At 27.6% G+C, this 13313-nt stretch overlaps 1 protein-coding gene across 1 annotated transcript in view; it reads right to left on the bottom strand.

Annotated features, from left to right (window-relative positions):
* LOC111641486 (ATP-binding cassette sub-family C member 9-like) overlaps positions 1 to 13313 on the bottom strand; it is a 51604-nt gene that overhangs the window by 36583 nt on the left and 1708 nt on the right. Inside the window, exons 3-8 of the mRNA XM_023387662.1 lie at positions 8382 to 8544; positions 7729 to 7769; positions 6360 to 6375; positions 6170 to 6275; positions 5996 to 6091; positions 3583 to 3748 (exon numbers count right to left, since the gene is read on the bottom strand). Of these exons, the coding sequence (XP_023243430.1) occupies positions 3583 to 3748; positions 5996 to 6091; positions 6170 to 6275; positions 6360 to 6375; positions 7729 to 7769; positions 8382 to 8544 (588 nt within the window). The remainder of the gene's footprint in view (positions 1 to 3582; positions 3749 to 5995; positions 6092 to 6169; positions 6276 to 6359; positions 6376 to 7728; positions 7770 to 8381; positions 8545 to 13313) is intronic.

Below are 13313 nucleotides of genomic sequence, written 5' to 3'. Positions count from 1 at the left end.
CATTTTATTTTATAAACTTGCTGACTTCTTTACCATTTAGCATTTCACTATCACTATCAGCATCAATAACTTTAAAATATATAATCAAAATTATTAATAATAAATAAATAAATATATGAATATGAATACGGTTATGTTACGGAGTTTATAACTCAATCCTTAGTGTCTTGCCTCTGTACATCATACTTTTCCATTAGCAATGGAGTTGTGCCAGTCATCTATTAACTGCTTTCAGGGGAAGTTTTGAATTGAAATAACATGACTCCTGATTTGCATTGAGAATTCTTATATAGTTGATTGGGGCCTCCAGCCCCTAAGGTTTCCATATCTGATTCGTCTTTCATCTCTCCATTCTCAAGATTAAGGAAAGATGGACATATGGACAGACAGATAATCGACAGTGAAACTTTATAGGTCTACAATTTTTTTCAAATTGCAGCCCAAAAAACAAGTTTTATTTTGTTAGACAACATGTTCAAAATGACTGCTTTCAGTGGTATATAAAGATGTAGATGCTTGAGTAGGACATTATGGTTGAGTAGAACATTATTGTTGTAAAAAGTTTTATTTTTAGTTATAATGTAATCCTGTAGTCTTAGGCACTTCAATAGCTCTTTGAGCATGTACAATATATCTACTGAGTGTTTTAGAGGCTGATTGATGTATAACATATGTTAGTGTTACGGACATGTTGCTCTCTCTCTTGCACAATTTTACATGCTTAAGAGTAAGTGTTGTAATAATATTTTTTCTGATGGTATATTTGTTGTCATATTCTGACAATTTTTTTTATTATTTTTAAAATTAGCATTGAGGAGGGTTTGGGATATATTGCACCAACCTGAAATGCATATGTAATTTAATTTAAGAATAAAATCAAAGTTCCTAACCGAAAATTTGCTGTGAGACCATCTACCATAATTCTTTGGATTACAGAGACGTTTTATGTAGTTATCTGTAGTGTCAAATTCAAAAAAGTTTATCTATAGACAATAAAATCATATCTCAAATTGTTAGTCAAACTTAAGCTTAAACTTCCGGGTTATTTTTCAGGTTCTACTAAAGCTAAAACTGTCCTTGATAAGTTCAGCCTGTCCTTCATCACCCAGCTGTCTGCAGTGTGGGCCTGGCCAAACCCATAATGGGTATGAAAACAATGGCCCTGTTAATGCAACAGAATGGAAAGTGTAAAAAACAAAAACTTTTAAATGAAATATTATGTATATTTATGGTAAACTTTCTAAATATTTAGTTGATTTATTTCTGTTTAAGATATCTTGTTTCTTATAATTGTGATTCATTTTGTGTACATTAGAAATGTCATGAAAAAGTATTGTTGCTAACAACAATAATTTGGGAATTATAATTAAAGAAATGTTTGCAAAACAGAATATAAATTCTAATAACAACAGAGTTGTGCCAGTCATCTGTGTAACTCCATTTAGGTGAAAATGTTTTAATTGAATTCGCATGACTTCTTGTCTACACTGAGGCCTTCTGCCCTAAGCTTTCCATATCTGGTCTCAACTTTCATCTATTTAACACTGTTCTTGAGATTAAGGAAAGATGCATAGACAGACAGATGGACAAAAGTGGAAAGTTATAGGTCTACAATTTTTTCAAATTGCAGTCCAATTAGTTAATTGTATTTACTAAGTGTCATGTATTGCCAATGTATGATATATATATTGATGGACCTAAATAAAATGTAACTAAGGTAAACAGAATATTTATTTGGACCTTGTTAAAAATATATAAGTTTTTTGTTGTTTAAATGTATTGTAGATATCAAAGATCAATAAATGGGAACCAATATATAGTATTTAAACATGAACTTGGATTCTAAAATCTATACTAAACTTGGATTCATCAAGTCTCAAAATACCATGTTTTTGGGCTTTGTTAAAATTAATTTTAATAAAACCCAAAAATATTATGCTGTAAGTTTGACTGTACACAAATTAAACTAAATTTTATTGTAAATAATGATATACATTATATTACAATTTGTCCTATCCATATTTCATATTTGTAATTATCTTACAGACAATATAAGTATTTGATACTCATCTAAATATATAAAATTGCTTGTCCTGACTGACTGACTGAATGATTCACTCACTCACTGATTCATCATTGCCCAGAGCAGACCGCTTAACCTAAAGAGGTGAAATTTGGTAGACAGTTAGGGTACATGATGGAAATGCACACTAAGAAGGGATTTTTCGAAATTCCTCTGTGGGGGGAGAGGGAGAGGATTAAGGCTTAACTGGAAGAATGGCTTCTACTGCACTATTTTAGATGCAATTTTTTGTTTTTATCTGCGTTTTAGTAGGGTATGTCATGGGAATGCACACAAAAAAGGGATTTTTCAAAATTCCCCTGCGGGCGGGAGAGGGAGAGGATTTAGTCTTCATCAAGTACTTAGGTGTATTAAATTAATAACATTTCAGACATTGTTATAAATATTTTTATCTATTTCGATTTTAAAAATGTTTGAACCGTTTTAGATTCGAATTTGTTATTGCATATTGGTTCAATTATAGAACGATTGTAAACGTTCCAGAAAATTGATCAAATTGAAAATACAGTAGAACCTCAATTATCTGGACCTCTATTATCCGGATTTTCGATTATCCGGATTGTTCAAAATAAACAAAAATTTTANCCCTTACCTCCCTTCTCCTTGTCCTTGGTCTTTTCACGGTTCTTCCATTACATGCAGGTTCAGGAACAAAAAGGTGCTCTGCCGTTGTGGGGTCACCCTTTTTATAACTCCATTTGTTCAATCGTCCTGCCTTCTATCACGTGGTCTCCTTAACAGCCAATCAACAGTTCACCAACTACCCCCACAAGGTGGTGCACGATGCAAAGGAAAATGACATTGATGCATTACAAAATAGCAAAACCCGACACACATAATAGAAAATGTAGCAAAAAACAAAAATATAAGGTAAATTATAATACAGATAAAGTGCATAGCACTACAGAACTATTTAATGTTTTTTTTATGTTATTGTTTAAGTTTCTTATTATATATAATCGAATGCTTTTGAATAACCTCCACTCATTTCTTGATAGTGTTTATAAACATGAACATCAAATAAAAAACAGAACTTTGAGTATAAATAAAAATTGCTTGAAAATATTTTATTACATATAAGAAAGTTAAAACAATCCTATAAAGATTACAAAGTTCTAAACATTTATATAGATTGAACTTTAAAATACTAAATTCTATGTAGATTCATCCAGAATTTTACATTTGTAATTATTACTAGAATTAAATATTGAAAAAAAAATATACAATTAAAATTACATCACTATTAAATAATATAATGCTTTTACATTCATTGAAACCAAAGTATAACCTGAAAATTATAATTATCTGTTGACACCTCAATTATTTTTTAATAAAACATTCATTTTTTCCTTTGGTTAGAACAATTTTCTTATAAAAAATTTCTTTCCATTGGAAAAAAATTGAAGGAATATGGGCGAAAGGGGTTAAATGGGGTAGAAAAGATGAATAATTTTTTAAAATATTAAAGAATTTCTACATACTACAAGATAAATTCTTACCAAAATTACAAGACGAGCTTGTGAATAAAATGCTCTTGCAAGAGCAATCCTTTGTCTTTGTCCACCACTTAAGTTTACACCACGTTCTCCAATTTCTGTTAAATCATGACAAGGCAATAAGTTAATATCTGCTTGAAGTGCACATGCTTGTATTACCTGATGATATCTATAAAAACAAATTAATTTGTAATAAAGTTATGTATGCTTAAGTTATAAGAAAAAAATTCATAAATAATAAAAATATACAATATTATTATATCAAGGCGTAATTAATTTATATACAAAAGATAATATTTATTTGAAATGAATTTGTAATCTTAATTTAAGTTTACAGTTATCATCTGTTCACCACATAAAAATGTGATTAATTATATTTATAATATTCTTAAATAATTATAAGTCAGGGATTATTTTCCTTATTTACTGTTATATTATATAAAAGTAAAAATTACATATAAGTACACAATTTTTGGATTGTCTCACTAATCAAATGAAATAGCAGTTTCTAACATTAAGTATTACTTTCAAATTTGTTTTAATTCTATATGTAGATGACTTGATTTCACACTATAAATATGAATCTTTCTATCTCAGCAAATAAAGGTATAAAGGTTGCCCAAATAAAAAGTGGACACCCTTCAAAACTGGCAAACATTTATTGCAAACCTAAAAGAAATCTCCATGTTTGTTTAGGCAAAGATCCTAGCATCTCACATGCAGATCGATGCCCCTTGCGTAAAATTTTGGTGGCTATTAATAAAAAATTCTTTGACCCTATTCTTCACCTCATAATCCAACATGAATTTTTGCCCTTGTAAAGCTTTCTTAAGCAACCCAAAAATGTGAAAGTCACACAGCAGTAAAAAATCCTCAACATCACTCTTCCAGCACTTTGCATTATTACAGACTTATGAGGTGCTAGGGAGGATGAGTGTTTTTATTGCTTGCTCTTGTTCTTCGTTTTGGGAGTGTAATGTTGCACTAAGCACTCCTATTCCCTTCAACCACTAAAAATCAAACCACAGCCTCTGGTTTGATTATGGATGCTTCCATTGTAACTAACTTAACATAAATCTGCCAATTACTGGAGATAAAATTATTCCTGCCAATACTTAATGCAGCCCATGCTTCGACTATGTTAAATTCACTCACCTGTAAGGTGACCCATCAATCGCTACTTTGCATGATGAAATACGACACATATCCACTTTTCAATTGGGAAATCTTAATATATGTTACATTCTTGTGAACATGTTTATTTGTTCATATTTGTCAAATTTGCATTATTATTCCAGTAATATTTATTTAAGAAATAAAGATTTTATTTTGATTATTTTAAATAGCCATGTTGAGATTTTAATTGCAATGTTTCAACTGCACAAGTGTTTGAAAAACAGTGAGTCATAATCATTAATTCAAAACCACAATATTATAATAGCATACATGACACTGTAGTGTAATGTTACAATATGAGGTCTGTCCCAAAAGTAAGTGTACTGATTTTTTATTTCAAAATATACAAGCATACATCAAACTACAAATGATCTCCTTTTTTTAATGTTTTCTAATGTCCCGAAATGATGACCTTTCAAGTTGGATTTTATCTTAGGAAATAAGTAGAAGTCGCACAGGACTAGGTCCGAACTGTAGGGAGGTTGTGGATGTATGGGGATTTTTTCTTGGCCAAAAACTTTTAAATTGATAGCACTATGTGAGCAGGCACATTATCGTGGTGCAGCACCCAATCTTCTGCAATGTCCCTGTGGACTTGTTGACCCATTTTCAGTCATTCCAAGACTTCTTTGTAGAAGGCCTGAATAACTGTCTGTCCTGAAGGTAAAAATTCTTTTTGCACAATTCCACGGCTATCAAAAAACCGATAAGCATCTTTACCCCAAATCTTTGTGCCATCCAAACACTATTTCTCGATAAGGTAGCATCTCCATAAACTTTGGTTAAATCTGCAAATGTCTTGATTGCAGATTTCTTGAGTTTCACACAAAACTTGATAGTGTAACGTTGTTAGAGATTTTTCTCCATTTCAAACGTAACGACGTGTTAAAACACTATCTTACACAAACAGAAATTGTGCACATTTGACTTTACTAATCAACCTGAAACAGGTCTAGATATGCTGCTAAGATATCTAGCAATGCAAAAAATACCAATTAATAATGTGTTAAGCTACACAGTCATTAAATAAAAAAATCAGTACACTTACTTTTGGGACAGACCATGTAATGTCTTTTATAATATCCCTCACAATAAAAAACCAAGTGGAATATATTTGCAATAGGCAAGAACAGATTCATGAAATTATAAGAAATGTTTAATGAAACATTTCTGTAATATATTTATTATTAAATTATTAAAATTATTTATAATAATCTTTCCATTTATTGAAATTCATTACCTCCTTCCATTATATGGTTGTCCAAATAGTATGTTCTCTTTCAATGTAGCATTTAATAACCAAGGCTTTTGAGGAACGTAGGCTACATACGAAGTACTTCAAAAACAAAATTTTACATTTTTTTTTAAATGCTCCATAATTGTTTAAAACTGAATTACACAAATAGTTTTATACCTTGACCACTGAACATTTCCTTTCAATGTATGCAATTCACCTAAAAGTACTGATAACAATGATGATTTACCACTACCTACTGGTCCAACAATTGCTGTTAGTTTACCTTAAAAAAACATNTTTTGTTTTTAAATTAATTTATTGTTAATGGTATGCTCATTAAATTTAATACAGTTCATAATATTATTACATTTGACATTATAAACCTGGAATAAATTAAAGAAATAACCTAAAATTATAACAGTATTTAACAATTTTAAGATCAGATATAAGTCTAATGTATTTAGATTCACAAATCTGATAGTGGAATTTAATGACCAAAATTTCTGACTGTTAATTTATTAAATTTATATTTTGTCTATTACTAGTTATTTATAGTTATTTATATCATATGCTAATGGGTTATTTATTATCCAGGAATTTTCCAACTTGTATTTGATAAATCATAACTTACACATACAAATTCTACAGTAGGTAACAATATAACAACTAAGACATCCATTTAGTAATTATTAATATTAATAATTTTGACAAAACCTCTAGACCAATGGTTCATAATCAAAGTGCCATAAAGCCACTCTAAATGTGTTGTCAATGAATTTAAAAATTAAAATAAGAAATCTTAAAGTTTTGTAAAAAAAATTACAAAAATACATTTCTATGTACTATTAATTATATTTCAGAAATTTGTACTAGCCATGTATAACAGAGCTTGTTTTATATGGAGACAGAAATCATGTTCTATATATAATTTATGCTTCATATCTGAGAATTCCTGTATTATGCTACATGAATCACATAATTGACTTTCCTGTACCACCAAATGATTTTAAACAGCTACATTATTTTTCTATAGTAAATGAAAGAGATTTGTTCTACTAATACCAAAAGTTCTCAATTTTGAAAGAATATATTATTGCAATTATCTCACTCTGAGTATTATTAATATAAATATCTTATAATTGGATATCAATGCTTAAAGCAGATTAATTATTGTGGTTGTTAATGATCATTGAATGAAGGACAAACAAAAAAAAATAATTTACTTGAAGACTCAAGTTAAGGGAAATTCATCTGCTATCTTAGCAAACTGGTGTGCCCTGTAGTGAGCACTGTAAGAACTACAGTAAAATTGACCCAATTTTTTGGAGTTGAACAATAATATCTCTAATAACCCTGTAAATAAATATATATACAGGGTTATTAGAGATATGATTGTTAAACTCCAAAAAATTGGGTCAATTTATATATATACATTATATGGTTATCGGTTATTACATTATATATACATATATATATATATATATATAATATATACAGGGTAATCCAAAAGTTGAGAAACATTTAAAAAGTTTTTCATGTATGGTAATGAGATTAGCATGGAAATACATAGAATCACAAAGATATAGACAGAGACATTGGAAATTTGAGGTTAAATATTTCTATTATTACCTGAATGTTTAAACCCTATTCAACTAATTTGTTTTAGTTTAATGTTTATTATTTTCATATGAATTTATTGATTTGTTATTTGTATAATGATAGTTGCAATTACTTACCACAAGAGTAACAATAATTGATGAAGCTTGAGTAATAAAAGCTGAAAAAAAAAAGAAAAAAGAATTTGTACATTTTTTAAAAATTTTAATCATTAATATTTTTATTGGTATTTAAAAATTGTTTATCTATGTAATTACATTTATATAATCATGTTAATTATATAATCACATTAATTAATACACAATATATTTATTATATTATTTTGAGGAAAGTAAACCAACTTTTTAATTAATTTTTGTGAAGTTTTTTAATTTACTTCAAACATATTTCATATTTCTGTATAAAGATGAGTGAAGTATTTTAAAAATTTCTGTAGCATATAGATTTATTTTCAGATTTATTCTAGGATTATCAATGATAATGCAATTAATAAAAAATACTGAAGTTTTATATGAAAAATGACTATGCAAAAATATCCATTTGCAAAAGTAAAAATAGTTACTATTTGTATGAAAGTAATATAGTAAACATGCTCATTCATTTATTTTACAATAGAACATGTTTCATTATTATTTTATTATGTTACGTTCAAATAATAAAATTATCATCTTTTATAATTATGAAAAAATATTTTAGTAATGATTTAAGAATCTTATAATAATTCTTAAATCATTATTAAACTAAAATGGTTGAACTGATTAAAATAACTTACTATTAAGAGCAACATAAATAGCATCCTTCTTCAATAGTTTTAGTTCTTTATCACGAATAGTTTCAATCTGATTAGCATATTTTATTTCCCAGCCATATAATTTTAGAATCTTAATACCCTGAAGTAATTCATTTATTCTTTTCAGTCTATCATCAGCAATTTCCTGAAAAATAATCATCACCATCATTATGAAATTCTATAAAAAGTATTTTAAAACATTTGCAAATCACTTATAGAGAACAAAACTTTGTATTATAAAGAAAAAGTGTTTGTCACAATAAGTTTCTGACTGCATAAACTTATTATTACAAACAAATACAAACAAGTGAATTTCAATACAAAATAGTCAAGAATTAAAAAAAAAAACCATAATATTCTGTGACAAATACTATTTCTTCATCATAATTACCTTCAGCCAACAACCTCCACTGAAAATTTATAAATTATTTTGTTACTACAAACAATATTTAATTAAACATTTTAAGAAAATTTTAATTTGTTTTAATTTCTTTTTAATAACTACATTCTCTCAATTGTAGAATAGCTAACACTATTATACCAAATATAGTAGTTTTATATAATGAAACTGAGATCCAACTACACTATCACAAAAATTTGATTCTTCACTTTTTAATTATAAATATTAAATTACAATGATTAAATGGTCAAAATGGTTAAGGCATGTGTCTACTACTTTAAAGATTCTAGGTATGAGTCTGGATCATATCCTCTGGAACTTTTCATAAGTGATTTAGTCCAAAATTGTTGGGCTCTGCATCTTATTACTCAGCTGCCCCACTGTGGGCTTGATTGGAGGGAGTCCTTACAGAAAAATAAGTACATATTGGATGAAAAGAAAGTTAAACTATATGTAATTTCTGTTTCTTGTAATTATTGTTACAGTAATACCCTGCTTAACGCTGCTTCGATATAACGAAGTCTTCTGAAAGCCTAAAAAACAGGCTCAAAATTTACACTGATTCAAATTATTGCAGAATTTCATTGATTCGTATATAATATGATTATTTACAAACATGAACCAATCAGAAAAGGGTGGCAATTCATCGTAGCGCTGTACTTTTCTTAGATCTATGTTTGTTTGGTGCAATTTTGGATAAAAATAAAATATTATAGATGCATGGGCAATATTGACTTCGCTTGGCAAGAATTAACTGATAAATGCATAAACAAAGTGTGAAAGAAGTTATGGCTGAAGGTATCCAAGAATTCTCAACGAGAAGAGCCTATTGCTGTATTGTTGGGTTAACCAAATTGTCAACCTAATTGATACAGCAGGACTAGGAGATGTAGATGAGCAGGATATTGAGGAATTTCTGGTGAGAGCCTTACCAATGATGACCTTCAAGAACTGGCAGAACAAGGAATTCATGTAAAACTGGAAAATAGAGATTCTGAAAATGAAGAACCCAAGGAATTTCTCTATAGATTTCCTTAGTAAAAGTTTGGTAACGATAACCAAAATCATTGATGAAATTGTAGTGAATAATCCAGATTTTGAAAGGAGTGCAAAAGCAAGACAAAGTGTTTTGGATGCACTCTTCTGTTACTGACATTTGCTTAAGGAAAGAAAAATAAAGCGACAAATGAAACTACACAACTTTATCGCAAAAAACAACAATTTCAAAAGAGTTGGGACATTCATCACAAAAAATGAACTTCACATTTCTGTGTGTATATGTTTGTGTTATTTAACATATATTAATATGCAAATTAATATAAAAATAACTTAAAATTAAAGTAAAATCTGTTTATTTTTGGTCACGTGTTCCCCTTTCCATATTTACTCTATGTTAAAATGACCTCATTTAATGCTGTTTCGTTAAGCACTTTGTTATCTAGGAATGCATCCCCCATGTTAAGTGGTCTTACTATACTTGTGGATTATCATCCAGTATGTCACACTGTGTTGCAGTTGAAATGAACAATGAAAAATAGAAATTTCATTTTGTCAATTTCAGAAGTTACTTTTTTTATAATAAACAATTGTTCAAATAATTTTAATATTTTAGTAAATAAAGTAGTACAAGTATTTATATTTATTACGAGCAATTGTGTGTTGTGACATTGTCACAATGCCAAGCTGCAATATTTAATCATACTTTTAATTTATTTAATTTAAAATATGTGCTCTCAAGTTTAATAGTGTCTTGCCCTTGTGCATCATACTTTCCTGTTAAAAAAAAAAAAGTCATGCCAATCATTTATCTAACTCCATTCTGAAGAAAATTTTAAAATTGAAATAATGTGATTTCTAATCCAAACTAGAAACTCATATATAGTTAATTGAGACCTCATGCCCTTAAGCTTTCCATATCTGGTCTTGGCTTTCATCTGTCTAATTCTGTTCAAGATTAAGGAACCTATATACCTTAAGGAACAAATTGCAGACCTATAAATTCCCAGTGGCATCCATCTGTCTGTTAGAAAGATGGATGCCAGCAGAAATTTATAGGTCTGCAATTTTAAATTTGCATCCAATTACTGTAACATACATAGATTCTTTTAATTCTTAATATTTATTTGATGTTAAAATATAATAAATTCAACTTACTTCTTCAAGTACTGGTTTAACAGGATGGCTAGTTTTTATCCAATTATTTTCAGTAGTTCATGCAACTTACTTTTCATTTCTTACTTTTCCAAGTTAAATATTATGCCTTTCTATGCACTTTTATGTCAGGATGGATTTATGCCATTTCCATTTACTTGTCTATATACCAACACCATACCTACATTTGTTACACTCACATTTTGATTTTTTTCACTCTAAATATAACTTCATTTTAGTACCTTTTTTTGTGAAAGCTTCCAAAATGTAATTAACATATCATATTCCTGCAGAACACAATCATCATCAACTTCAGACATTCCAAAAATTGAATGAAAAAAAATTCATTCTCCACAAACTGTCCCATCAGCAAAATTCTCAAACTGAAGACTATTGGTGCTTAACATTAATCATGTATTGCATGTTTGATGTTAAATTATTCTGACTTTATAAACAAAAAAGTATTTTTAAACATCACTGAAACAAATTAATCTTAATTAAATCTTTCATATGTGCAAAATTTAGTTATTTCATTTGGTCACCTATTCAAACTCATTTATGCCATTTCATAAACTATGTAATAGAGCCCAATGGATACATCAGAATGGAAAGTGACACGTGACATGATATGGGAAGATAACCCACAAGTACCATAATTATATCATTAAAAACAGATTTAAACAATTAAATATTTTTAAGAAAATAGAATTTACAAAAGGTAAGTTTTTTCGAGTGAATCATATGAGCTTTTTAAAAAATGTAACAATAAAAACAGTTAAATTAAATAATATATCACAAAACTAAAAATTATAATTATGACTTAAAAAGATTTGATTTCAAATAAAACACNAGCTTGTCTTCTATCAATTCAAATTCTGTTCATAAAGTATTAAATTTAAAAAAAAATAAGACTTATTTGACTTCTTAAAAGAAGACTATTTAATTGATTTAATTTTAGAATGAACAAAGTATATGGTTTCATAAGTATATTTTTTTCTAATTTAATATATCTGGTTTTATAAAATCCAATAAAAATATGGATTAATAAAACATATAATAAATGTAAATAAATGTTTAAAAATCTAAAATTTCTAGAAAAAAGCTATTTTAAAATCTTACCAAGAACTGATGAAAGCATCACAAAGTTACAGGCAGAGATAGGCAGATGAGCTAAAGAAGCATTAAATGATACTATACTTAGAATAAAAACAGAATAAGTTTTTATTAATATCTGAATATTTGCAATTAATGTGCAGAAAATAAAGAACATCATTAGTAAGTAATCAAAGCTTCATAACAAAATATTTGTCATTTTAATTATAATCTTTCAATAAGTATTATCTATTGTACATTAAGTAATTCAATTAATTTCTGTAAATTACAATTTTTCAAAAAATTATTGTAAAATTTAATATATTAGTATTGCCAAATATAATGATCACTAATTTCACTTTATCCTTTAATTTCTAAAATTCAGTAATTGCATTATATTAATATTTTAAATGAAGACTTTAATATTAAAATGTATTAAACTGTTCTCAAAACAAAAATTACAATGTATAAAGGTATGTAAACAATTAACATGTTTTGAAGGCTACATTTCCATAAACTATTTTATATTCTTTTGTCCAATGCCATCAAAACTTCTTTGAAAATGTGAAAATCCTTCCATGGAAAAGCATTTTTAAATATGGTAATATTTAAATTAATGTATTTCCTTCAATATATACAAATAAAAATAAATTTTCATAATTCTTGCTTGAGCTTCTTATCTATTTTTCCTAATTATTTTTTTATGGTTTTTCAATAAAAGTTTTTCATATTTACTGATATTGGTAGATACATTTTTGGGTTAGCAATTGGTATGAATAAATATTTTTGAGACACTTATGCAACTTAAATGATCCTTTGCTTATTTTATAGCTAAATTTAAAATAAACTGCTAATGAAAATGAAATGAAACAATTTTTTTTAGGAAAATAAATTTTTAAGACAATAAATTGCATACTCATAATTTCAATTCTGCTTTAGAAATATAATGTAGATCCTGGTATGTGTTACACAAAGCCTTTATTTCAGTTCTAGCAATATTTAAATTTGTAGGTTGCCGCCATGCTTAGCCATATAAAAATATATGTTATGTTTTAATAAAATTAAAAAGTAACATTTTACTTGTACAAATTTTTAAATTTCTTTATTTTTAAAATGCAAATATTTTGTTAACATAGAAACAGAGAAATATACTACAGTCAATACTGTATTTTTTTTTACTTGGTAGACAGAACTTATTTTTTGATATTTCAAAATCTGTTTTAACAGATATAAATAATACAACAATATATAAAATCAACAAAAGCAGTTAA

This window comes from Centruroides sculpturatus, unplaced genomic scaffold (genome assembly GCF_000671375.1).
Source record: "Centruroides sculpturatus isolate CEXI.00-Female unplaced genomic scaffold, Cexi_2.0 scaffold151, whole genome shotgun sequence".
NCBI classification, from domain to species: domain Eukaryota; kingdom Metazoa; phylum Arthropoda; class Arachnida; order Scorpiones; family Buthidae; genus Centruroides; species Centruroides sculpturatus.
Note: the sequence above shows the minus strand (reverse complement) of the source record. Positions and strands in the feature narration are given on the sequence as shown.